Below are 27,748 nucleotides of genomic sequence, written 5' to 3' on the forward strand. Positions count from 1 at the left end.
CTGGCCTCCCATTGGGCTCCTGAGTCTCAGAAGTGGGCCAGAGAGGGCTAGAGACCTGGCCAAGGGCGAAGAGCCCCAGGCCACCCAAGGGACTCACACCCAGTGTCCAGGTGCAGTCTGGAGCCAGCAGAGCAGGACCCTCTATCCCCAGATCTGGAACTCAGGGTCCAACTTGCCCCTTGGGTGGGTTTGAGGCCTGTGTGAGGTCACCATCACCGTGCTGACTTCCTGGGTTTCTCTTTCACTTTGACGTGCCCTGGGAGGAGCCATGACACCTACCTTTTTTTTTTTTTTTTTTTTAATCTTTTCGGTCTTTCTTGCACAGCTTCAACGTGTTCCTGGGTGAGGACTGGTTGGCTGGGGGACTTGCTGGTAGCACAGAAGCTTGTCTGGAGCTGCTGATCTCTGCAAGGACCGGATGTGGCAACGAGTGACCAGGCTGGTCCCCCTCTTCCTCCTCCTGTTCCCGAGGCAGGGTGGTGAGTCTGTTACCCTGGCGCTGTGGCTCTCCTTGGCAGGGAGGCAGGCTATGTGTGTGTATGTGGAGGGCTGGGGACCCAGGTTCCAGGGTTGGTTCTGTGTCTCTGTGCCTTAGTCTTTCCCTCTTGTCAAATATGAGGTCAGTAAGCATGGCTTTTGGGGTCAGACTTGGGTATCTCCCCTCCAATCTTGATTTATCTTCCGTGGAGTCGGCTGAAGCTTTGAATGTTTCCTGTCTCCCAGAGTTCAGTGAGAAATAGCTAAGGAAGGGATAAAGAACAAATAGATATATGATAGATATACATAATATAGTCCTATGTCTATCTTATCTCTCTCTCTCTCTCTCTCTCTCTCTATATATATATATATATATATATCCATCCATCTATCCATCTCTCTATCTATCTACATACTCTCTCTATCTTATGGAATTGAATGGAAAGGGGCCCAGCCACCTGAGGATGACTGGCTTTGGACTCTAATTCCAGCTCAGTTGATGCATGACCTTGGGCAACTTCTTTGCCCTCCATGCCTCAGTTTCCTTTTCTGTAAACTGGATCAGCAATGTTTCAGGGCTTCCAAAGGTCAGGCAGGGCTGGAGACCAGCAAAAGGGAGTGGGATTGGAAGCCCTGGGTTGATTTAGAGGAGCCAGCTAGAGATAAGAATGGGTAGGTGGATGCGTGGATGGATGGATGGATAGATGAGTGGATGGGTGGATGGATGGATGGGTGGATGGATTGGATGGATGCATACATACATGCATGAGTAGGAGGGTGGATGGCTGGCTGGCCGACTGGCTGGATGTCTGGTTGGATAGGTGGATGGGTGGATGGATGGATAGGTGGATGCATGAGTGGATGGATGGGTCAATGGATGGATGAGTGGATGGGTGGATAGGTGGATGGGTGGATGGATAGGTGGATGGGTGGAAGGATGGATAGGTGGACTGGTGGAATGATGGGTAGGTGGATGGGTGCATAGTGGGAAAGTGGGCTAGTGTGTGGATGGTCACTGGGCATGCCCTTCTCCCCAAGTAGTGAAAGGCTGAGACTGTCATTATCTCCTCATTGCCTTTGCAGCTGAAGCCTGCAGTACCAGCAGGTGCTGTTTCCAGGACCCGCCATATCCGGATGCAGACTCAGGTCTGAGGCAGTTTCCCATCTTGGGAGGGAGGCAAGGTGCTGGGCTCTGACTAACCCATCCCTAGCAGCCCCTCCCTCATCTCCCTCCTACCCATCCCAAGACTCAGACCCACCTGAGATCTAGGGACGCCCTACTAGACAGCCTGACCATCTGTGCTCACCAAACTCGTGTTCTGGAGCAATCACCCACCTCTGTAAGCCTCATCTCCTCCCTAACAGGGTCACAAGGCAGGTGTCTGTGTCTGTTCTGATTAGTCAGCATGGAGGTGCTAAGCACATATTCAAATATTTTGAAGTTGCCAGGAGGCAAGCATGGCTGCAACATTCATGCTTGTAACATACTCACTAATCTGCCACTGGGTAGATGTTTCATCTATTCTTTGTTTCAAGAAATATTAAGTTCCTTGGTGGCCTAGTGGTTAAGGACTTGGCATTGTCACTGCTATGGCATGAGTTCAATCCCTGGTGCATGCTGTGGGCTCGGCCAAAAAAAATTTAAAAAAAAAAGGGTTTGTTTTGGAGTTTCCATTGTGGCTCAGAGGTAATAATCCTGACTAGTATCCATGAGGATGCAGGTTCCATCCCTGAACTTAATCAGTGGGTTAGGATCCAGCACTGCCATGAGCTGTGGTATATGTCGCATATGAAGTTCACACCTGGCATTGTTATAGCTGTGGCATAGGCCAGCCACTGCAGCTCTGATTAGACCCCTATCCTGGAACTTCCATATGCTGCAGATGAGGCCCTAAAAACAAAATAAAGAAAGAAAGAACCTGATTCGAATCTATGAGGGTGCAGATTTGATCCCTGGCCTTGCTCAGTGGGTTAAGGATCCAGTGTTGCCATAAACTGCAGTGTAGGTTGCAGACTCAGCTTGGATCTGGTGTTGCTGCGGCTGTGGTGTAGGCTAGCAGCTGCAGCTCCAATTCAACCCCTAGCCTGGGAACTTCCATGTGCCACAGTTGTGGCCCTAAAAAGAAAAAAAAAGAAATATTTACCAAGGAATTTCTTTGTGGCACATCAGGTTAAGGATCCATTGTTGTCACTGCAGTGGCTTGGGTCGCTGCTGTGGCAAAGGTTTGATTCCCTAGTCCCAGAACTTCTACATGCTTCAGGCACAGCCAAAAAAAAAAAAAATTTTTTTTTTACCAAGCACTTAATACTTGCAGACACAGTTTTAGCCATGAAGGAATCAGCTGCAAGCCTGGGATCACAGCCAAATGCAGGAGTTGGACAGGAAGCAAACAAATGCATGCACTGCCTACAATGAGGAACCGTGAAAAATCAGAGCAGGGTGAGGGATGGAGAGGCTGGGACTGATTCTGGCTGGCTAGTGGTTGAGGAGGTAACACTGAAGGAGAAATGGGAATGTCAGGATCTGGGGGATTCCAGGCAGAGGGCATAGCACATACAAAGACCCTGAGGTAGGAGTGAGCCTGATGTGTTTGAGGACCAGTGAGGAGACTGAAGTGGCTGGAGCAGGAGGTGCAGAGGAGATGGCAGGAGACGGGTGGGAAGGGCATAGGTAGGTGCTGGAAGCCACAGCGTGTTTAGGCTGAAGTGACACCGGATTACATAAGTGTCAGAAAAATTCCTCCCTGGGGTGTGTCAGTTTGGGGACCCTTTCACTCTAATCTAGTCTCAAACCTCTGGGATCTTTAGGCTCAGCTTCTGGCCCCAGGGACCTAAACTGCTACCGGATATTCAACAGAGCTGGTTATGAATGTTCCTGGGAGTATGAGGGCCCCACAGCTGGGGTCAGCCACTTCCTGAGATGCTGGTAAGGATCCTGCCCTTGCTCCTGACCCCACGCCCATGCTCTCAGATATATGGCCTTGACAGCGTCTTTGTCCCTTCTTTGGCCTCAGTTTTCTCATGTCAGAAGGGAGGGTTGGGGGGAGTTCCCTGGGAGCCTAGCAGGTCAAGGAGCCAACTGAGGTCTCTGCTGTGGTATGGGTTTGATCCCTGGCCCGGGAATTTTTGCATGCTGAGAACATAGCCATTAAAAAAAGGGTGGGGGGAGTGTTCCTGTTGTAGTTCAGCAGGGTACCAACCCAACTACTAGTATCCATGAGGATATGGGTTTGATCCCTGGCTTCGCTCAGTGGGTTAAGGATCCGGCATTGCCATGAGCTGTGGTGTAGGTCACAAATGCAGCTCAGATCCCCAGTGGCTGTGGCTGTGGCTGTGGCATAAGCTGGCAGATGCAGCCCCGATTCAACACCTAGCCTGGGAACCTCCATGTGCTTCAGGTGCAGCTCTAAAAAGTAAAAAAAAAAAAAAAAAAAAAAAAAAAAAAGTAGTAAGCATTGGGGATCTGTGCGGGGATCTGTGCTGTGTTGTGGTGAGGGACAGTCAGCCTGTGCGGGCATCCAATTTGGGTGGCAGTTAAGATCCCTCTAGTACTTCCTTCATTCTCAACCTCTCACATATTCGTCCATCTGTCTACACATTCATCCATCTATTCATTTCTTTCTTCCCTCTGTGTCAGCCCATGTTGGGAGATTCTGGGGTCCTCCAAACCCCTTAGTCCCAGGCTGATTCCCAAGAAACCCCTGGGGTGGGGAGGGGGAGGCAAAGGGGCAGAAAATGATGCTGGGATGCGATGCACATCATCTGCTATGGCCACTGAGATGCTCTGGGGTCCATTAGGATCCCAGACTCAGCACAAACACCCTCCTTCCCGCAGCCTCAAGTCTGGGCGCTGTTGCTACTTTGCCACAGGCTCAGCCACCACGCTGCAGTTCTCCGACCAGGATGGCGTAGACGTGCTCAATGCTGTCACTCTCTGGGTAGAATCCCGGGCTGCCAACAAGACGGAGAAGTCCCCCATGGTTACCTTGAATCTCTACAGCTCTGGTCAGCATTCTGCTCTCTTCCTCCCTACCCCTTCCTAACCCAGAGATGCCTGGTTCTCTAAGCCTAGACAGATCTGTAAGGATTCTGGGACCCTGGCAAGGGGTTAGATAATGCCAGCCATTTTCACACCCAACACTGTTGTGTGACTTGGCAGATTCTTCCATGGGTCCCTTACTGATCCCCTACTGCTGGACACTTTGGTAGCTTCTGGTTTCTCCTTGATACTGTAATGCTGCCAAGTTCCTGTTGGGTCTTTCAAATCTGTTTTGGGAGTTCCTGTTGTGGCTCAGCGGTAACAAACCCGATTAGGACCCATAAGGATGCAGGTTTAATCCCTGGCCTCATTCAGTGGGTTAAGGATGCAGCATTGCCTTGAGCTGTGGTGTAGGTTGTAGATACAGTTTGGAACCTGCATTACTGTGGCTGTGGTGTAGGCCAGCAATTAGAGCTCCGATTCGACCTCTAGCCTGGAAACTTCCATATGCCGTGAGTGCAGCCCTAAAAAGCAAAAATAAATAAAATAAATAAAATAAAATAAAATATAAGGAGTTCCCATCGTGGCGCAGTGGTTGACGAATCTGACTAGGAACCATGAGGTTGTGGGTTCGATCCCTGCCCTTGCTCAGTGGGTTGACAATCCGGCGTTGCCGTGAGCTGTGGTGTAGGTTGCAGATGCAGCTCGGATCCTGTGTTGCTGTGGCTCTGGCGTAGGCCGGCGGCTACAGCTCCGATTAGACCCCTAGCCTGGGAACCTCCATATGCTGTGGGAGCGGCCCAAAAAATGGCAAAAAGATGAAAAAATATATATATATAATCTGTTTTCATGGAGTTCCCTAGTGGCTCAGCGGTTTACAGATCCAGCATTGTCACTACTGTGACTTGAGTCGCTGCTATGGCTCAGGTTTGATCCCTGGCCCGGGAACTTCCACATCCCATGGGCACAGCAACCCCCCAAAAAAATCTCTTTTCATGAATCAGCAACATACACTTCGCTTGTTCTCTCTGAACTGCTATTGTATGCCATGCTCAGTCATAGGGAACATGAGCAAGACCAGCAGAGGTTACAGCCCAGGACTTGGGACTAGGGTGAGGTGAATGACGTGCCCTCCTTGGCCACAAAGTTTTAAGGGGGGGTTGCTAAAAAAACCTCGGAAATCAATATAAACAGTATCACAATGCAATATTTTTTAAAAAAATCAATATTAATGCCAAAAAAATAGCCATGACAAAGTATCAGAATTTTAAATAGAGAGAGAGGAAAAAAAAAGAGAGGATCTGGGAGTTCTCTTGTGGTGCAGTGGGTTAAGGACCTGGTGTTCTCCCTGCAGCGGCTTGGGTCACTGCTGTGGTGTAGGTTCAATCCTTGGCCCAGGAACTTCTACATACCATGGGCGTGGCAAGAAAGAAAAAGAAAGAAAGAAAGAAAGGGAAGGAAGGAGAAAGGAGGAAAGAAAGAAAGGAAGGAAGAAAGAATATGACCCTGTTTTTGTACAATCTTGCCTCACTCTTCTCACCCTAGTCCCAGCTCTGTTCCTGCCCTCATGGAATCCAGATTCAAGTGTAATGATGGACAAGGCACGATCATTACACATGATGAGACACAGTTGGGAGGTCGGGGAGGCCTCTAGCTTAAGAATCCATCAGGAGTTCCCGTCGTGGCGCAGTGGTTAACGAATCCAACTAGGAACCATGAGGTGGCGGGTTCGGTCCCTGCCCTTGCTCAGTGGGTTAACGATCTGGCGTTGCTGTGAGCTGTGGTGTAGGTCGCAGACGCGGCTCAGATCCCGAGTTGCTGTGGCTCTGGTGTAGGCCGGCAGCTACAGCTCCGATTGGACCCCTAGCCTGGGAACCTCCATATGCCGCGGGAGCGGCCCAAGAAATGGCAAAAAGACAAAAAAAAAAAAAAAAAGAATCCATCAGGAATAAAGGTGAGGAGGTATAGTCCAGGCAGAGGTTACAGCAAGGGCAAAGGCCCTGAGGTAGAATCAGGCGCAGTATGACCAAGATGCAGAGCGAATGATAAGTGTCTCTCCTTAGGTCAGATTCCTTGTGGTGGGTTTAAAAAGTTAGTAAGAGGAGTTCCTGCTGAGGTGCCACAGGATCAGTGGCATCGTGGAGAGGTGGGAGGCAGGTTCGATTGCCATCTAGCACAGTGGGTTAAGGTTGCCACAGCTGTGGTATAGGTCAAAACTGCAGCTTGGATCTGATCCCTGGGCCCCACTCCATATGCCTTGGGGGGTGGTCCAAAAAAAAAAGTTAGTAAGATTTCCCTAACTGTCCTCCAGAAAATTAGAATCAGTTAATTACTCTCTCATCAGCAATTTACAAAAGTGCCTATCTCACCACAGCTTTGCCAGCAATGAGTATTAATAGTTCAAAAAGATTTTACTAATAGGATCGTATGTATAAATCTTGACTCTTTGACCCATAGAATCCTGGGCTTAGATGGGACCTGCAAGTGTGTTCCTGGTTCACATTTGGGGGCTTAGCTCATTACTCTGGGCCAGGAGGATCATGGGCAGATTTTCCAGAATTTTGGGGGCCAACAACTCACACTCATGCTGGCTTCCCCTCCCCAACCCCCATCTCTGCTTCCAGTTAAATACGACCCTCCCCCAGGAAACATCAAGGTATCAAGGTCAGCAGGGCAGCTGCACATGGAGTGGGAGACCCCAACCCGCCAGGATGGTGCTGAGATACAGTTCCGACACCGGACACCTGGAAGCCCGTGGATGCTGGTGAGTTTGTTTCCCAGATCAGGGGTTTTCACAAGGCACTGGGCATCTTCACCCCACCCCATCAGTTTGGCCATCTCTATGTTTGTCACCTCTCCCACCTGGCCTTCACTCTTGCCCTGTATTTAGCCTCTGGGGTCTCTCCAACATGAAGATCTGACTGTGACCTCCCTTGCTCACACACCCTCTATGGCTCCCCATCACCCTCAGGAGGGCATCCTGGTCCTCAGCCAGCCCTCGGTCCCTTCACTTGCCTCATGCTTCTTCTGGTCCCTTTCTGAAAGGCCATTATTCTTTGCCTGGATTTCCAGCCTCTTCACCTTTGCATGTGCAGTTCCCTCCACCTGTGCAATCTCCTTTCCACCTGAACACATGTGAATCTAGCCCACCTTCAGCGTCCAGCTCAAGGGCTGCCTTTTCAAGAAGCTATCTTTCCACTTATTCCTCCTTCCCTCCTTTCCTTTTTTTATTCAGATGTAATTGACATATAATATTTATAAGGCAGAGCCTCCGTGCCTGCCCACTTGCATCTCTCACAAACATCCTGTCTTAATAAATCTATTCCTTGCCTATCAAAAAAACCCCATTATAGGTGTTTCCGTCATGGCGCAGAGGAAATTAATCTGACTAGGAACCACGAGGTTGAGGATTCGATCCCTGGCCTTGCTCAGTGGGTTAAAGATCTGGCGTTGCCATGAACTATGGAGTAGGTCATAGACACTGCTCAGATCCCACGTGGCTGTGGCTGTGGTATAGGCCAGCAGCTGCAGCTCTGATTGGACCCCTAGCCTGGGAACCTCCGTACACCATGAGTGTGGCCCTAAAAAGCAAAAAAACAAACAACCACAAAACTCCCATTGTATTAGTTTCAGTTGTACAACATAATGATTTGATATTTGTATCATGATGAGATGATCACCACAATAAATCTATTTAACATCCATCACTACACATGGTTCCAGATTTTTTTTTCTTGTAATGCGAACTCTTAAATCTACCCTCTTAGCAATTTTCAAATATACAATTCAGTTTTTTTTCCTTTTTGTTTTTTTAGGGCTGCACCCATGGCATGTGGAAGTTCCCAGGCTAGGGGTCGAATTGGAGTTGTAGCTGCCAGCCTACGCCACAGCCACAGCAACATAGGATCCTTAACCCACTGAGCAAGGCCAGGGATCAAACCTGTGTCCTCACGGATACTAGTTAAGTTCATTACCACTGAGCCACGATGGGAACTCCTCAGTATTGTTAATTATAGTCACAACGCAGTACATTACCATCCTTGGCATCTTTTTATTTTATTTTATTTTATTTTAGTCCTTTTTTTAGGGTTGCAACTGCGGCACATGGAGGTTCTCAAGCTAGGGGTCAAATTAGAGCTGTAGCTACCAGCCTACACCACAGCTCACGGCAATGCCGGATCTTTAACCCACTGAACAAGGCCAGGGATCAAACCCAAAACCTCATGCTTCCTAGTCGGATTCATTTCCGCTGCACCATGATGGGAACTCCAGGATCTATCTATTTTATAACTGGAAGTTTGTACCTTTTGACCACCCTCACCCATTTCACCTCACCCCCTACCCCCCACCTCTGGCAACTACCAATTTCTTCTCTGTATCTATGACTTTGTTTGTTAAAAATTTGCATGTAAGAAAGATCATACAGTATTTATCTTTCTCTGTCAGGCTTGTTTCACTTAACATAATGACCTCAAGTTTCATCCATGTTGTTGCAAATGGTAGAATTTCCTTCTCCTTTTTTTGCGGGGGAGGGGGGCACGCCCACAGCATGTGGCAGTTCCCAGGCCAAGGATCGAACCCACATCACAGCAGTGACAATGCCAGATCCTTAACCCGCTGCACCATAAGAGAACTCCAGATTTTCTTCTCTTTGTGGCTGAATAATAGTCTATTGTATACATACACCGCATTTGCTTTATCCATCGATGGATACTCAGCTGCTTTTTTATCTTGGCTATTGTAAAAATGCTGCAATGGATGTGTATGGATCTTTTCCACTTAGTGCTTTGGTTTTCTTCAGATAAATACTCAGACGTGGAATTACCGGATCATCCAGTAATTCTACTTTTAATATTTTGAGGAACTTCCACCCTGTTTTTCCATAGTGACTGCAGCAATTTACATTCCCAACAACAGTGCCCAGGTTCCCTTTTTCCTACATCCTTGCCAACAATTGTTATCATCTTTTTTGATGATAGCCATTCTGACAGGTGTTCTGACGGGTGTGAGGTAAGCTCTCTTTGTGGTTTTGATTTGCATTTTCCTGGTTGTTAGTGATGCTGAGCACATTTTCACGTACATGTTGGTCACCCGTATGTCTTCTTGGAAACGTCATTCATTCTTTTTTTTTCTTTTTATGGCCACACCTGTGGCATATGGAAATACCCAAGCCAGGGGTCCAATCAGAGCTGCAGCTGCTACTTATGCCATAGCCACAGAAACGCCACATGCAAGCCGTATCTGCAACCAATGCCACGACTTGCGGCAATGCCAGATCCTCAACTCACTGAAGAGGCAAGGGATGGAACCTGCATCCTCATGGATACTAGTTGGGTTTTTAATCTGCTGAGTTACAATGGGAACTCCCCTTCATTCATTCTTCAGCTATTCTCTTCTCCCTCTGTCCCCCACAGGCAGAGCAAGCCTAGGCTTGCAAGAAACCTCAGCCTTGACCTAGTCCCCAAGGAACCCCTTGTTTGGGAGAGACAAGGACCTCTAGCTTCTGAACAGTGGTGTCTTTTCCTCCTTCAGACTGAAGGCATCTTGCCTCAGCTTCAATCCCATCTTCCCTCCAAATGTTGTTTGTGCCCCTCCTTGAGTCTCAGTTTCCCCATCAGGTGAATGGGTTTGGATCAGCCAGAGGCAGGTGATGAGGGACCATTGCTGGGGAGAGACATCTCTTTATGTTTCATCTCCAGCCCCTAAGCATACTCTGTAGTGGATGCTCTCAGCCCCCTCTGCAGATGAGGAAACCGAGGCTCAGAATGTCCAGGGACTTAGAGTCACCCGGAGTCTGTGGGGCTAGCTGGGTCCTAAACTTGGCTCTCCTGACCCCCAACACCACAGACAGAGATGTTTGATCCCTTAAAATAATGTTTAGGACATTATCGTTGTGGCTCAGTGGGTTAAGAACTGGACTAATATCCAGGAGGATTCTGATTCCTTCCCTGGCCTCGCTCGGTGGGTTAAGGGTCTGGTATTGCTGTGAGATACCGTGCAGGTTCCAGATGCAGCTTGGATCTGGCATTGCTGTGGCTGTGGTGTAGGCCAACAGCTGCAGTTCTGATTCAACTCCTAGTCCCGGAAACTTCCATAAGCCGCAGGTGCGGACCTCAAAAAAAGAAAAAAATAATTTATTTGGAAATTACATTGGAGTTCTCTTGTGGCTCAGAGGTTTAAGGATCCAGCATCATCACTGCAACAGCCCAGGCTGCTATTGTGGCTTGGGTTTGATCCCTGGCCCAGGAACTTCCCCATGCAGTGGGTGCAACCAAAAAAAAAAAATTTTTTTTTTGTATTTTTAGGGCCACACCCATGGCCTATGGAGGTTCCCAGGCTAGGGGTCTAATCAGAGCTACAGCTGCCGGCCTACACCACAGCCACAGCAACGCTGCATCCGAGCCCCATCTGCAACCTACACCACAGCTCACAGCAACCCCGGATCCTTAACCTGCTGAGCGAGGCCAGGGATGGAACCCGCAACCTCTTGGTTCCCAGTCAGATTTGTTTCCACTGTGCCATGACAGGAACTCCCAGCCAAAAATAATAATAATTTTTAAAGAAAATACAATAATTTTGCCTCCTAAAGTAATTTAAAAAAATTTTTTTAGGGCTGCACCTGGGGCATATGGAAGTTCTCAGGCTAGGGGTCGAATTGGAGCTGTAGCTTATGGCCTCTGCCACAGCCACAGCCACAACCACACCACATCCGAGCCATATAGGTTTTCAGAGCCATGCCGGATCCCTAACCCACTGAGCAGGACCAGGGATTGAACGCATATCCTTATGAATACTAGCCGGGTTCGTTACCACTGAGCCACAATGGGAACTCCTATAATAATTCTTTAAAAAAAACTTTTTATTTTGGAGTAATCTTAGATTTTCAGAAAAGTTACAAAGAGGTACAGAGGGTTCCTGTAAAGCCTTCACCTGGTTTCCCCACAGGTTAACGGCTTATGTTTCTGAGTTTATGTCCCTGGTCCCTGCTACAAACTAAACTCCAAAATTTATTTGGATTATCACCTGTTTTTTCAAGAATGTCCTCTTTCTGTTCTCAAATCCAAACCAGGGTTCCAGAGTTATCTTGTGGCTCAGTGGGTTAAGGATCCAGCGTTGTCACTGCAGCAGCTTAGGTAACTGTTGTGGTTTGGGTTGGTTCCCTAGCCTGGGAACTTCCACATGCAGCCAAAAAAAAAAAAAAAACCCCACAACAACTCAAACCAGGGTTCCACATTGCAGTTAGCAAAATAATTGTTGGAAATTTCAACAAAGCTAAGGTTTTTGACACCCAAACATAAAACAATATATAAACATGGTCTCATTTTAGGGCGACTGTGGACGTCAGGATGATGAAGCTGGCTTCGGTAAGAATCATATCAACAATGACAACAGCAGCAAGCTAGCATTAATTGAGCACCAACTGTGTGCCAGGCCCAACGCTAAATTCTTCGTAGGCTTGTTTGCACCTCCCTGTAGTTTAGTACTGGATTATTCCCATTTTGCAGGTGAGGAAACAAAGGCTTGGGGTCAAGACGCCATTGGCCAAGGTCAATTCCCAGGAGATGGCCTTGCTGAGACTCAAACCCCAGAGAGCAGTAGAAGTGGGTGATCCTTGAAACCTCAAGAGCACAGGACCTGACCCATTCAGGCTACATTCCCAGGGCCCAGCACACAACTGACTCTCAATAAGTGCACATACGCATTTGGTGCTCAATAAGTGCATGCACACAGTTGGCACTCAACAAGCGCATGATGGCTAAGTGGCCAGTGCCAAGCCCTGAGCACTCCCAGGTGTGGGACAGCCTTCATCTTGATGTTTTATCTGCTTCTCCTCAGAGTCATGCCTATGCCCCCTGGAGATGGACATGGCCCAAGAATTCCAGCTGCGACGACGCCGGGGGCCAGGGGTCCCAGGAGGTCCCTGGAGCAGCTGGAGCAGCTCTGTGTGCATCCCCCCTGGTAAGAGCACCATGGGCCATAGGGAAGGAGATAGGCATTAGAAAGATGGTGGTGGTATTAGAAATAAGGCGGTGAGGATTAGCAATCAGGTGATGGGTGTTAGAAATAAGGCGGGAGAAGAAATTAGGGAAAATTAGTGCAAGGTGGCAGGGCAAAGAAGTTCCCTGGTGGCCTAGTGGCTAAGGAGTTGGCGTTGTCATTGCTGTGGCTCAGATCCCCAGCCTGGGAGCTTCCTCATGCCATAAGTGTGGCCAAAAAAAAAAAAAGAAAGAAAGAAAGAAAGAAAGAAAGAAAAAAAGAAATGTGGCAGGACAGGGATCGAGTTTCATTTCGTAAGATGTGGCCAGTATGTAATCTAAAAAGAAGACATTTTGGAATTCCCATTGTGGCTCAGGGGGTTAAGAACCCGACATAGTGTCTATGAGGTGCAGGTTCAATCCCTGGCCTCACTCAGTGGATTAAGGATCCAGTGTAGGTCTCGGATGTGGCTTGGATCCCACATTGCAGTGGCTGTGGTGTAGGCCAGCAGCTGCAGTTCCAATGCAACCCCTAGGCTGTGAACTTCCATATGCCGCAGGTATGGCCTTAAATACATAAATAATTTTTTAAAGGATTAAAATAAAAAGAAGATATTTCTTAGTCTTTCCCTCATTCCAAATAGTTTGGTTGGTTTTTTTCTTTTCTTTTTTTTTGCTCTCTTTATGGCTACACCCGTGGCATATAGAGGTTCCCAGGCTAGGGGTTGAATCAGAGCTGCAGCTGCCAGCCTACACCACAGCCACAACAACATGGGATGTGAGCCGTGTCTGCAACCTACACCACAGCTAGATACTTAACCCACTGAGCAAAGCCAGGGATGGAACCCACATCCCCGTGGATACTAGTCGGGTTCCTTAACCACTGAGCCATGACGGGAACTCCTGGTTTTGTTCTTTTATTTATTTATTTATTTATTTTTATTTGTCTTTTCTAGGGCTGCTCCCGTGGCATATGGAGGTTCCCAGGCTAGGGGTCTAATCAGAGCTATAGCCACCGGCCTACACCAGAGCCACAGCAATGTGGGATCTGAGCCACATCTATGACCCACACCACAGCTCACGGCAATGCCGGATCCTTAACCCACTGAGCGAGGTCAGGGATCGAACTCTCAACCTCATGGTTCCTAATCGGATTCGTTAACCACTGTTCCACGACAGGAACTCCTGGTTTTGTTCTTTTAAAGCTAAACAAGGAGTTGCAAGTGACTGTGTCATGAAGATAGATTTTGCCACATGACACAGGAAGATGGAGCCTGGGCAACTCCAGAGTGGAGATGTGGCCCAGGGATGGGAGAGAGAGATAGGATGACTGTCAACTTTTGTCCCCCGCCCTGTGAGCTGAAGTTTCCTCATCCGTGCCCAAGTGCATATCTGCTGGGAAACAACCCCAATGGTTGTTTTCAGATTTTTTTTAATTGTAGTGAAAAAAAAAAAAAAAGGCATAACAGGAGTTCCCAGGTAGTTCAATGGGTTAAGGATCTGGTGCTGTCACTGCTGTGGCTTGGGTCACTGCTATGCCATAGGTTCAATCCCTGGCCCAGGAATGTGGTGGGAGTGGCAAAAAAAAGGACATAATATAAAATTTACCATTTTTACTATTTTTAGCCAATTGCATTAAGTATATTCACCCTCTTGTGGAATGGAGCTCCAAGTTTGCAGATTTTGAAAACTACTGAACAGCCTATGGAATCTTGTTTCATGGGAGGGAAGGAAAAGGTCCCAGGTCCCCAACATCTGCAGGATGTTGTCAGCAAGGGTACCACCCCCATCATCACCATCTTGCTGTCTCTTTGCAGAAAACCCCCCACAGGCCAAGGTGAAGTTCTCAGTGGAGCAGCTCCGCTCAGATGGGAGGAGGCAGGTGACCTTGGATGAGCAGGTAACGGGACTGTTGCAGGGCTGTGAGGTGACCTGGGGACAGAGAAAAGGAGACAAGAGGTTAGAGTGGAAGTACATAAAAGGAGAGAGATGAGCCATGGAGGTGGTAGGAACTGGGAGGACTGTGGGTTGAACTCTGAAGGTAATAGGGAGCCATGGATGGTGTGTGAGCAGAGGAAGGATATGGCTGGACTCAGGTGTTCATAGGATCCCTCTGCTGCCTTAGGGGGAGAAGACTGTGTGGGGCTCAGGTGGAAGCTGAAAGGCTAGAAAGGGGTCAACTGTGTTGGTTTGGGTGGGAAATGATTTCTATCAAGCCCCCCAAACAACTCATTAAGTACACTCTAATGAATCCATTTGACAGAGGAGGAAACTGAGGCAGAGAGGGAAAATATCCTGCCTGAGTTGGGGGCAAAATCACTATATATTTCCCCCACTGGCTTCACCATAATTGAATCAGCTCTGTTCCCAATGGGCTATCGCAATAAAGCTATATTGAAGCTCTTTCTCTTCCCAAGTTTCTTGCAATTTGAATTCTTTTTTTTTTTTTTGTCTTTTTGCCTTTTCTAGGGCCGCTCCCACGGTATATGGAAGTTCCCAGGCTAGGGGTCTAATTGGAGCTGTAGCCACCAGCCTACACCAGAGCCACAGCAACGCAGGATCTGAGCCGCATCTGCAACCTACAGCACAGCTCACGGCAATGCCGGATCCTTAGCCCACTGAGCAAGGCAAGGGATTCAACCCGCAATCTCATGGCTCCTAGTCGGATTTGTTAATCTCGTCTGAGCCACGACGAGAACTCCTGAATTCCTTTTCTTAAGAAAAACTTCCAGGCTTGAGGTAACTGAAAGACAGAAACATTCTTTTTTCTGGCTTTCTGTGGGTTTTGCCAAATTATTCTCCCTTTCCCCCGAAACCAATGAGCAGTGAATGTGTCAGCTTCTCAGCAGCCTTGCCAGCACTGAAGTTTATTATTTTTTAAATTTTTTGCATATGTCATCAGCTGTGGTCTGTGGATGTGTCTGTGTTCACGGGCTGCATCTGTTCCCATGGGGACAATGAGCATGTTCACAACCTCAAAAACCATCTCTCACACTCATGACAGCTGCCCCAGCTTGAGCTTCCGGAAGGCTGCCTTGGGAACAACTCTGGAGTGGAAATGACCTACCATGTTCACCTGCACATGCTGTCCTGCCCTTGTAAGGCCAAGGCCACAAGGACTCTGCGCCTAAGGAAAAAGCTCATCCTCTCAGGCGCTGCCTATGACCTGGCTCTCATTTCCCGGAATCGCTTTGGCCTTGGCCCCAACCAGACATGGCACCTTCCTGCCTATAACCATTCAGGTGCCTCCAGCTGGGGAGGGCGGTGGGAGGGCCCCTCAGAGCTGGGCATGTACTCTGAGCCTCAGCTAGGTTAGGGTGAGGCACAAAAATGTAAGGGGATGTCTAATTTAGGAGTGTATCAAAAGTCAGTAATCAAAATACATAGTGTTAAAATGCAATAGTTACAACAAATTCTCACTGAAAAAACTACAGTCCTGGCTGAACACCCGTTTTTGTAAATAAAGTTTTATTGGGACCAGGGCCAGGATCAGGGTGTGGCAAGTGAGGCAGGGTTGTGCAAGTACAGGGTTGCTCCTCTCTTCATTTAAAATCTGGATATTTTGCTCATTTTATACATGTGTGTGTATATATATATATATATATATATATATATATATACACACACAAATATTCATATGTAATGAAAAAAATCAATGGTGAGGATGTGGAGAAAAGGGAACCCCCATATACTGCTGGTGGGACTGTAAACTGGTGGAGCGACTATGGAAAACTAGGATAGAGATTCCTCAAAAAATTAAGAATAGAACTATCATACCATTCAGAAATTCCACTTCTGGGTATTTACCTAAAGAAAAGGAAAACAAGACTAGAAAAGATATATGCACCCCTATCTTCATTGCAGCATTAGTCACAATAGCCAAGATACTGAAAGAATCTAAATGTATGTCCATCAATGGATGAATGGATAAAAAAAGATGTGGTGTATATATACAATGGAATACTACTCAGCTATAAAAAGGAACAGAATTTTGCCATTTGAGACACCATGCATGACCTTGAGGTTGTTCTGCTAAGTGAAATAAGTCAGACAGAAAAAGACAAATACTATGATTTCACTTATATGTGGAATATAAAAACCAAAGCAACAAATCAAAGAAACAGACAAAAAACAATCAAAATTAATAAATGGACAAACCAAAATGAACACAAAGATAGAGAGGACAGAGTAGTGGTTACCAGAGGAGCGGGCAGGAGGAGGAGAGGGTGAAATGCGTAAAGGGAGTCAATTGCACAGTGATAGGTGGAAACTACATTTTTGGTGATGAGCCCATTGTAGGATATTCAGGAGTCAAAATGTAATGTTGTATACATGAAACATAATAGAAGCCAATGTTATCTCAATAAAAAATAAATCTAAAATTTTTTAAATTAAGATTTCTATGTAGGTATATACACACTGTTTTTTGGTTTTTGGTTTTTTTTTCTTTTTAGAGCCACAACTTCAGCATATGGAAGTTCCCAGAGTAGGGGTCAAATTGGAGCTACAGCTGCCGCCTATGCCACAGCCACAGCAATGCCAGATCTGAGTCGTGTCCATGACCTATACCACAGCTCACAGCAATGTCGGATCCTTAACCCACTAAATATGTCCAGGGATCGAACTCACATCCTTATGGATACTGGTTGGGTTCGTTACCGATGAGGCACAACAGGAACTCCCCACATATATTTTATTGGGGTAAAATTCACATAGCAAAATGAACCATTTAGGAGTTCCCACCTTGGTGAGGAAGGTTAAGGATCTAGCATTGCTGTAGCTGTGGTGTAGGTCGCAGCTGTTGAATGGATACCATCTTTAGCCTGAGAAACTCCATATGCTGCGGTTGCGGCCATTAAAAAAAACAAACAAACAAACAAACATTTTAACATGCACAATTTGGTGCATTTGGTACATTCACAATGTTGTGCATTTGCCACGTTTCTCTAGTTCCAGAACATTTTCATCACGTTGGGAGACCCATCCCCATGAGCAGTCACTCCCCACTCCCCCTTCCCCAGGTCCTGACAACCACCAATCTGCTTTCTGTCTCTGTGGATTTGCCTGTTATGGACATTTCATAGACAATGGTCACACACTATGTAGGCTTTTGTGTCTGGCTTCTCTCAGTATGATGTTTTCAGGGTTCATCTATGTCGAGGCATGTGTCAGTACTTCATTCCTTGTTGTGACTGAGTAATATTCCATTGGGTGGATGGGCCACATTTTGTCTGTTTATCCACTGATGGACCCATTTGTGCTGTTGACCATGAATTTTATTCAGTACATATCATTTTTCCTCCTTTTTTGCCCGCCCCACAGCATATAGAGTTTCTGGGCCAGGGATCAGATCTGAGCTGTAGTTGCCACCTAGGCTGCCACTGCAGCAATGCTGGATCCTTAACCCACCGTACCAGGCCAGGGATCCAACTGGTGTCCCAGGACTCCTGACACTGTTGAGCCACAGTGGGAACTTCACTCAGTACATATCTTTACATTCACTTCAACTTTTAAAAAATGTTGTAAAACAGGGTTTATCTTTTTTTTTTTTTTCTGGTCTTTTTTTAGGGCCACACCTATGGCATATGGAGGTTCCCAGGCTAGGGGTCGAATCGGAGCTGCACCCACCGGCCTACTCCACAACCACAGCAACATGGGATCTGAGTCGCATCTGCCACCTACACCACAGCTCACGGCAACACCAGATCCTTAACCCACTGAGCGAGGCCAAGTTTCGAACCTGAATCCTCCTGGATCCTAGTCAGGTTCATTATCACTGAGCAATGACAGGAACTCCCCAAAATGGGGTTTATCTTGATGATTGAGTTCTTTAGTGCCTCCTTAAATTTCATGCCTAATATAAGCGCCCTGTTTGCTTCACCTCAGTCCCAGTCCTGCTGAGCACATAGCAGGGCTGTTGCTATGATGCCCATTTTAGAGATGAGACAATTGAGGCTCAGACAGATGAAGCCACTTGCCAGGGTGGCAGAGCAGTGAGTCTGTCAGCTCTTGGTCTGGTTTTCTGTGTGACCTTGGGCTGGTGGCTCTCTTTGATCCTCCGTTTGTTTGTTTGTTTTTGGTATGTAGAAGTTCCCAGGCCAGGGATCGAACCTGTGCCTCCACAGTGACCAGAGCCCACAGCAGTGACAATGATGGATCCCTAACTTCTAGGAATTCCCATGAACCTCATTTTTTAATCATTGGGGTGATCATGGTCCCACTTCATAGCAAGTGGCACTTGTAAAATGCCTGGCACTGGCTTGGAGCATACAGTGGGAACTTAATAAATAAATGATAGTTGGAGTTCCCACTGCAGCACAGTAGGTTAAGGATCTAGTATTGTGGCAGCCATGGCATAGGTCGCAGTTGTGGCTCAGATTCAGTCCCTGCCTGGGAAATTCCACATGCTGCAGGAGTGGCATAAAAATAGAAAAAACCAGTGATAGTCAATGTCCCTAGAGCTGGAAGCAGTACCCACCTCTCCAAGGTTGTTGCCAATGCCTTGGTTATAGTGAGGGGAGAGATGAGCCCAGGGGGCCGAGTGGGTGCGTCCTTGGCCCTCTGAGCTCTAGTCAGGCTAGAAGCCTCTCCTGCACCACAGTGAGGCAAGTGGTAGAAGACCAGGCACCTGCCAGAGCAGGAGATGCCCACCAGGCTGGCAGGGTAGTGGTGGGCAGTATAGGAAGCACTGATGGTGGGAAGCCTAGTGGGGACACCACGGCAGTCAGGCTGGGTCAGGCAGTTTCATTCAAACTGCCTCTCTCCTGTCCCCATTGTACCCAGCGTGGGGAGGCAGAGACAGATACAGACACTCCCGGGCCCCATAGGGTTAGAGCTTAATGAGAGGCTGGGACAGGGGCTGTAGGAGCCTTGGGTAGTGGTGAGAGTGAGGCAGCGAGCCTGATGTGCTTCCCTTGTCTCCTTCCAGGACCAGGGACTCTGAATATCAGTGTTGGAGCCAATAGGACCACCATGCATTGGCCAGTCCTGGCCCAGGGCCTGACGTACTGCATTGAGTGGCAGCCCCAGGGCCAGGATGAGAGCCTTGTCAACTGTACCTTGATGACACCCAAGGACCAGGACCCTGCTGGAATGGGTATCGTAATATTAGTTTCCCTGTCTCTGCCTCCGCCTCCTTCATTAGAGCTCCTGGTCAACTCAGACCTACAGGCATCATCCATGGGGGGTTATCCACAAAGTGGATGTCCCCATCCACAAAGTGGTGGGGACAGGCCAAGACTCAGACTCTCCCACCCATGCAGGTCTGGAGCCTCCTACAGGGATCCTGGGGTGGCAGGGCTTAGCCCTGGGCAGATTGCACCCCAGTGAGTGATGAGTCTCACATCCCAGGTGTTTATTAAACATTCACCCACGCCAAGAAAGGTGGCAGCTAGCAAGATGCTGGTGGCAAATTAATGAGGCCTCTGGAGGGAAAGGGTGGTGGTACCGAGTGGCCCAGGCAGCCTCTCAGTCTCCCATTTCCTGCCCTGCTCCTGGCCAGGACCCCAGGAAGCCTCAGCTTGGCCCTCAGAGAGCTCCCAGCCAGGAGATACAGAGCTGGATACAGACACCCCAGCATCATGGAGTAGGGGCTGGACTGAAAGGGGTGGGGATGGGTTGCGGGGTGCATAGAGAAGGAATCCTGAAGGAGGGGATATTGGGGCAAGGACTTTGAAGCATGAGTAGGAGTTCTCTAGGAGTTCCTGGAAGATGGCACATGTGCAGGGCAGGGGGTGGGGAAGTGGACAGACAGAATCTATTTACTGGTTTGGCCCTTGCTAATCCTTCTAGCAGCCTACAGCTGGAGCCAAGCACTTGGGGCAATGGGGCAGAAGGTGTGTTATCGCATCACCATCTTTGCCTCTGCACGTCCAGAGAAGCCCACGTCATGGTCCACAGTCTCATCAACCTACTACTTTGCAGGCAATGGTGAGTGGCCCAAACCTGCAGGGTGGTCTCCTCAGGGGACTGGGCAGTGTCCTTGAGTGTCAGGAAGGGGGAATATTCTATTTAGAGGCAACTAGTGGACGGGCCCTGGCCAGAAGTCAAACACATAGCAGTCAGCTTAGTCAACCCCTAAAACACCTCAAGAGGCATTGCCCCATTTTATAGATAGGAGAACTGAGGCTCAGAGGGAGGAAGTGATGGCACCGGAGTGGTGGAACCAGGATATGAACCCCGGTTCCTGGGTCTCTGGACAGCACTGGGCTGAGCAGACAGAAAGTGCTGAGCCAGTGCCCTTGGCGTTGACTGTGGCAATGGTATTAATGCAGCCTCAGGAGCTGGGAGCCCACAGCATGTGTCGGTGAAGAAACTCAACCAGGATTCCGTGTCTGTGGACTGGACACCATCTCTGCTGAGTGCCTGCCCCGGTGTCCTGAAGGAGTACATTGTGCGCTGCCATGATGAGGACAGCGACCAAGTATTCGGTAGGTGAGGGAGGAAGTGTCTGGGCTTGGTTCTGCTTTGCTGTGTGACCCCAGGCACCTTGCTGTCCCTCTCTGGGCCTTGATTTTTCCACTCATAAAACAATAGAGTTGGATTCAAGGGTCCTGATTGTGCCTCTAGACCCCAACCCCTAAGCAGCATGGATGACTCTCTCCATTCTACAGATGGGGAAACTGAGGCCTGGAGAGGGAGCCACCTACCCAAAGGTTGAACAAGCTTGCACTTGAGCTCAGTTAGGTGCCCCTTCCTACCCCCATAGGAGGGAAAGAAATGAAAATGTAGGGGCAGGTTTCACCAGGGCTGGAATGTCCTGTCATTTCACACTTTGGGGACCTCCCACTAGTTAACACAGCCTTGTGGGCACAGCCTCATTCACCCACCTCCCATAGCAATAGGCCAGGCCTATGAGACCATGAGTTTACATCCTGCCTTCTCTCCGGATGCCCCCAGCACAGGGGTACGGATAGCAAGGGGGTGGGGTTGGGATCTGTCCTGCCATCCACTTGGTCACCCTATGTTGTTCAGAGGGGATGAATGAGGCCGTGTGGGAGATAGTGACTTATTCAGGGGGGCACAGCTGGCAGCAGCCCATTTGCTGGAAACCAATTTGCCAAAAGTCAAATTGCTGTAGATGAAAACACCAAATGCCCATTCTGCATTCAGCCAAATGTACCAATCTCCCTGAAATTTCTTTGGAAAAGTATTCTTCTTGAATAGATACAAAGAATATGGATTTGGGGTTCCAGAATGTTTTTCTTCTTGTGAACAACCAACAACTGTGTCTCATTTTTTAAATTGAAATATGGTTGATTAGCAATGTTATGTTCATTTCTGGTATACAGCAAAGTGATTCAGTTTTATATATATATACATATACACACACACATATGACATATAACGTAAATGTATATAACATAATTATATATGTAACTGAAAATAATCTGTAAAAGAATATATAATTACCCCGAGATATTCAATATAGTTCCCTGTGCTATCCAGTCAGTTTTTGTGGTTTATTTTATTTCATTCAATTTATTTATTTATTTATTTATTTGTCTTTTTGCCATTTCTTGTGCCACTCCTGCGGCATATGGAGGTTCCCAGGCTAGGCGTCTAATCTGAGCTGTAGCCACCGGCCTACGCCAGAGCCACAGCAATGCGGGATCTGAGTTGCATCTACTACCTACACCACAGCTCAGGGCAACGCCGGATCGTTAACCCACTGAGCAAGGGCAGGGACCGAACCCGCAACCTCATGGTTCCTAGTCAGATTCATTAACCACTGCGCCACGACGGGAACTCCTATGGTTTATTTTATGTATAGTGTTGTGTATCTGTTAGTCCCAAACTCCTAATTTATCCCTCCCTCCTCTTCAATTATATTCTTTTTTTTTTTTTTTTTTTTTTTAGGCCCGCACCTGTGGCATATGGAAGTTCCTGCAGGCTAGGTGTCGAATTAGAGCTGCAGATGCTGGCCTAAACCACAGCCACAGAAACACAGGATCAGAACTGCACCTGCAACCTATGCCACAGCTCATGGCAATGCTGTATCCTTAACCCCCTGAGTGGGCCCAGGGATGGAATCCACATCCTCATGGATGCTAGCCCAATTCATTACCACTGAGCTACAATGGGAACTCCCTATGGGGTCTTTTATTTTTTATTTTATTTTATTTTTTTTGTCTTTTCTAGGGCCGCACCCACTATATATGGAGGTTCCCAGGCTAGGGGTCCAATTGGAGGCATAGCCTCTGGCCTACACCAGAGCCACAGCAATGCGGGATTCGAGCTGCATCTGCAACCTACACCACAGCTCACAGCAACGATGGATTCTTAACCCACTGAGCGAGGTCAGGGATCAAACTGGCAACCTCATGGTTCCTAGTCGGATTTGTTTCTGCTGCACCACGATGGGAACTCCATGGGGTCTTTTATTTTTTAAAGTCATCCAATACCACAAACACTTTCTGAGGTCCTACTGTGTGCTGAGCTCAGTGCTGGGCACACTGGGGGAACAACTTAGACAAAGTTAACCTTGACCTTGGCCTTAAAAATGGGAAAGAAGTTAGGGAGGAAACCATGTAGGTGTGTCTGAACCAGGTGGGGGGGAGGGTGGCAGGGATAGCCAGAGCAAAGGCCCTGAGGTTCTGGGATTGAACCTGGTGCTTTTAGGGTGTGAGAAGGCAGATGTGGCCAGAAGGGAGTAGGCTAGGAGCCAGTGGAGGACAAATTGGTCAGAATTTGAGAAAAACAGCATCATTCACTGAATAGTTTGATGAATATTTTTCCAAATAAGCTTGAGGTGGGAGTTCCCATTGTGGCACAGTGGAAATGAATCTGACTAGGAACCATGAGGTTGCGGGTTTGATCCCCGGCCTCACTCAGTGGGTTAAGGATCCAGCGTTGCCATGAGCTGTGGTGTCAGTCACAGATGCAACTCGGATCTGGCATTGCTGTGGCTGTGGTGTAAGTCGGCAGCTATAGCTCTGATTAGACCCCTAACCTGAGAACCTCCATATGCCACAGGTGCGGCCCTAAAAAGACAGAAAGACAAAAAATAAAAATTGACAAAAGCTTGAGGTGAATGGGTACATTTAGGGAAGAGTTTTCAGCAAAATGTCTATGAGCCCAGAGTAAAGGGGGTCCAGGGATGCATGGCTGCCTCCCACCCACAGAGCTGCCAGTGAAGCCAACAGAGACCCGGGTCATCCTTCAAGGCCTGCGGGCTGGCACAGCCTACACGGTGCAGGTTCGAGCAGACACAGCCAAGTGGCAGGGCTCCTGGAGCCAGCCCCTGCGCTTCAGCATCGGTGAGTGAGGGGGCAGGGCCATGTATTTACCCAGCATGCACTGCCCCAACCCACTCATCTGCCAGCAGTCCCCCCCCCAACCCCAGCCCTCCATCCTTCCTGGCTCCCTGTGCATGTGCATCAGCCTCAGGGGAGAGTCCCAGGCTGACCAGCTCCCGCCTCCTTCGCTATCCTCCTCACTGTAGTTTCCTCCCGTCATGAACTTTCTCTCATACTCCTTTGGCCTTTATGCCTGGAATGTTTGGTCTCCTTGTCCAACTCCTATTCATCCGTCAAAACTCACCTCGAAAGCTCTCTCTTCCAGGAAGGCTTCCAGGCTTCCCTCTGGGTGCCCCCTCCCCCTAGCAGTGACTGTCCTGCCTACCTGGCCTGACCTCCTGAGAGTGGGTGGGGGTGTCTGTTCAGTCTCTGTCTTCCCCAGCCTTGATGTTCCTGGGGAAAGGGAGGGAGCAGGGATGGCTATTTACTGAGCCATGTGTATGAATGAATGTGTATGAATGAATGAATAACTCTCATCACAAATATAAGGAGGCGGCCTCCGTTATCTTGGGGTGTGTGGCAAACAGATTTGGAGACCAAATAATCCCCGTTCCTGCCATAGTTGTTCCTGCCTGTTGTCCTACCAGTGAAATATGATCCCAAGAGAACCATTGGGTCAGACTGGGTGTGCAGGGAGCAGGTCTGGGTCCAGGGGAACCACAAGTGCCTAACCTGCAGGCGCTTGGAGCTCCAGTGTCCTGAGCACTTGTTGCGCACCCAGGATTCACCCCGTAGTCACAAGAAAGGCAGGTCCGTGGTCTCCCACTTTACAGAGGAGAAAACTGAGGCACAAGGGACCCAGGATGTGCCAGGGTCAGCAGCAGGAGTCAGTGGAGGGCCCGGTCCTCCCAACTCCCTCCTCTATGAGAGGCCGGAGGTGCCCCTCCCCCAACCCAAGCTCTTCTGCCCCCAGAAGTCCCCGTTTCTGAGTTGCGCGATTTGTCCATCTTCCTGGCATCTTTGGGGAGCTTCGTGAGCATCCTTCTCCTGGGAGTCTTTGGGTACCTTGGCTTGAACAGGTAACTTGCACCCTCTCCCCCAAGATGATCTAGTGATAGTAAGAATAGCAATAATTACTCACACCAAGCAGGTCGTTGGTTTTGTTTCGTTTTTTGTTTTTGTTTTGTTTTGACTTTTTTAGGGCCCTACCCGAGGCATATGGAAGTTCCCATGCAAGGGCTCAAATCAGAGCTACAGCTGCCAGCCTACAACACGGCTCACAGCAACGTTGGATCCCAGCCCACTGAGCGAGGCCAGGGATCGAACCTGAATCCTCAGGGATACTAGTCGGATTTGTTTCCACTGCTCCACAATGGGAACTCCCTGTTTTGTTTTTTTAATGGTCACACCTGCAGCACATGGAAGTTCCCAGGTCATGGATTGAATCTGAGCCACAGCTGAAACCTATGCTGTACCTGGATCCTTTAACCCACTGTACCTCTGCAGCAACCCAAGCTGCTGCAGTCAGGTTCTTAACCCACTGTGTCACAGCGGGAACTCCCCAAGTAGGTTTTGATGTCTACTTTAGAGATGAAGAAACTGAGGCCCAAGGAGGCAGGCCCAGGGCAACTGGCAGTGAAAACAGAGCTGTGATGTGAACCTGGGTCTGTCAGACTCCCATACCCCATCCCCTAATCCATATGCTTGCTCCCCTTATAACCTAACGGAGATGAAAAAAATAAGTGAGAACAACGACTTACTCAGAACAATTAAAAAATAAGAACAGGAGTTCCTGTGGTGGCACAGTGGTAACAAACCTGACTAGTATCCATGAGCACGTGGGTTTGATCCCTAGCCTTGCTCAGTGGGTGGGGGAATCTGGCATTGCGTGAGCTGTGGTGTAGGTTGCAGATGTGGCTCAGATCTGGTGTTGTTGTGGCTGTGGTGTAGGCTGGCAGCTACAGCTCCCATTCTACCCCTAGCCTGGGAACTTACATAAGCCTCAGATTTGGCCCTTAAAAAAAAAAGAAGAAGAAGAAAAGGAAAAGGGAAGAACATACAGAAGCACTGACTGGTTTTCCTCCCCACCTCACCCCCAGGGTTGTAAGGCATCTGTGCCCGCCCCTGCCCACACCTTGTGCCAGCACTGCCGTTGAGTTCTCTGACAGCCAGGGGAAGCAGGTAAGGGCTCCTTTTCTAATTCCAGGTCCTGTTTATTGGGTCCATATTTGGGCCAGGGCTCTGAAGAGTAATGGCCATGCATTAACTCATTTTATCCCCCCCCCCCCAATTGATGTAAGGACTCCTAAAACCTGTCCTATTTTACATACAGGCAACAGAAACCCAAAGGGGAGTCTTGTGTGTGTCATTTCCTAGTAGCAGAAACAGTGAAAGTAACTTCCACAAAAGAACCTGATAGAAAAATCCTGGGGTGCTGGGCTTCAGACATGGCTGGATCCAGGAACTAGGATTCTATCTCTCTGCAATGCCATCCTTCCCGCAGGCTCCTCCCCCAGGCAGTCTCAGCCTTCGGCCGGTGGAAGCAGGATATCCGTTTTTCCCATTAACTGGGGCAAAATTCTCAGGGCCATCACTGATTGGCACAGCTTGGGTCACATGCCCATTCCTGAGCCTATCACTGGAACCAGGGAGCTGGAGTGCTTTGATTGGCTGGGCCAGGATCACAAGCCCATCCTAGAGCTGACGCGGGGCTCCTTCCCTGCCCAACCACATCAACTATGAGAAGAGGAAGGGGAATTTTCCGAAAAAAAATGGTGGCCCTTCCACTTGATTTTTAAACTGGTCTCAGGTTTTTAAAGAATTTAGCCAGTGCGGCATAGGCCAGCAGCTTCAGCTCCAGTTTGACCCCTAGCCTGGGAACTTCCACATGCTTTGGGCTCCGCCCTAAAATGACAGGAAAAAAAAAGAAAGAAAGAAATATGGCCCCACCCACAGCCTTGACCCTGCCCTTCTTCTCCAGGTTTGGCAGTGGACCAGCCCAGCAGACTTCCCAGAGGAGGTGTCCCCCCAAGAAGCCCTGGTGGTGAACATGTCCTGGGACAAAGGCGAGGGGGTTGACCCAGACACACCTGGGCCTCTCAAGGAGAAGGTGGAGCTGCCTCTGGATGCCCCTGAGCCGGCCCTAGACATGGAGCTGCCCTTGGAGGACAGGAGACAGGCGCAAGGACGCCCTGAGCCCGGGACTCTGAGGCCTGGGTGGCACGGTGGTCTGGAGGGCAGCCCTGCCCAGACAGCTGGACTCCTGCTGCTCCTGGGAGATCTAAGGCAGACTCCCAGGTTTGGTTCCCAGGGAGAAAGGGGAACATCTGCCTCCTCTTACAGAGAGGAAGACTGATGATTGCAATCACGATGGCTGGTTATTAAGCACTTACTGCATATCCAGCCTGTGCCGCCCAGACACTCACGTTATGCCCTGAATCCCCATAACTGCCTTGAGGTATGAGGCTGTCCTATTTACCTATTTCTCTGAGTCTCACCGAGGCTCAGAGAGGGTGAGTGCCTTGCCTATGGCTACACAGCAGGTGCATAAGTCGAACCTAGGCAGAGTGACTCCGACCCTGGCCACTGCTTCCATTCACACCTACTCTGTCCTGTTGTCACACATCCTGTGGTGGGAACCCTAGAAACCACCATGAAATGGAAGCTGCTACCCCAAGCCAGGGCCTGGCATCCATGGGGATAGACTAGAGGGAGGCTCAAAGGGGTTCATGGTGGTCCTGGGCTGGGCATCCTGTACCAGAAGCACTGGATGGGGAATCTGGGTGCACAGGGTCCTCAGCCACATTGCGGGGTCTCCAGCCTTGGAGGATCTAGGTTTAGGGAAAAGAAGGGGGGCTCAAAGCATTCTGAGGGAGGTGATAGCTCCTCCCTGGCCTCAGTCTCCTTCTCTGTAAAATGGGCCTGAGGATAATGTTGACCTCACAGAGATGGGGGAGGTGTAAGGCTTAATAAATTTTCCCCCTGGAGTTCTCGTTGTGGCTCAGCAGAAACGAATCCAACAGGAACCATGAGGTTGCGGGTTCAATCCCTGGCCTTCCTCAGTGGGTTAAGGATCTGGT

General features: G+C 48.8%; 1 protein-coding gene across 6 annotated transcripts; it reads left to right on the top strand.

The window, feature by feature from the left end:
• Positions 1-309: 309 nt before the first annotated feature.
• Positions 310-27,701, top strand: IL12RB1 (interleukin 12 receptor subunit beta 1). Of its 6 annotated transcripts, none has more exons than XM_047776566.1 (16): positions 310-479; positions 1,561-1,623; positions 3,286-3,403; positions 4,313-4,482; positions 7,081-7,220; positions 11,784-11,820; positions 12,293-12,415; positions 14,250-14,332; positions 15,437-15,674; positions 19,361-19,528; positions 20,224-20,361; positions 20,706-20,861; positions 23,556-23,690; positions 24,643-24,748; positions 25,769-25,850; positions 26,650-27,701. In XM_047776566.1, the coding sequence occupies exons 1-16, from the start codon at positions 419-421 to the stop codon at positions 27,022-27,024; spliced, it is 2,193 nt and encodes a 730-aa protein (XP_047632522.1). In that variant the 5' UTR covers positions 310-418; the 3' UTR covers positions 27,025-27,701. The 6 variants fall into 6 exon arrangements, 5 of the variants coding, with proteins under 5 accessions (XP_047632522.1, XP_047632523.1, XP_047632526.1 ...); XM_047776567.1 differs by having other exon boundaries at positions 20,227-20,361; XR_007134426.1 differs by lacking the exon at positions 24,643-24,748 and having other exon boundaries at positions 26,650-26,668.
• The last annotated feature ends 47 nt before the right edge of the window (positions 27,702-27,748 follow it).

Source organism: Phacochoerus africanus, chromosome 4 (genome assembly GCF_016906955.1).
Source record: "Phacochoerus africanus isolate WHEZ1 chromosome 4, ROS_Pafr_v1, whole genome shotgun sequence".
NCBI classification, from domain to species: domain Eukaryota; kingdom Metazoa; phylum Chordata; class Mammalia; order Artiodactyla; family Suidae; genus Phacochoerus; species Phacochoerus africanus.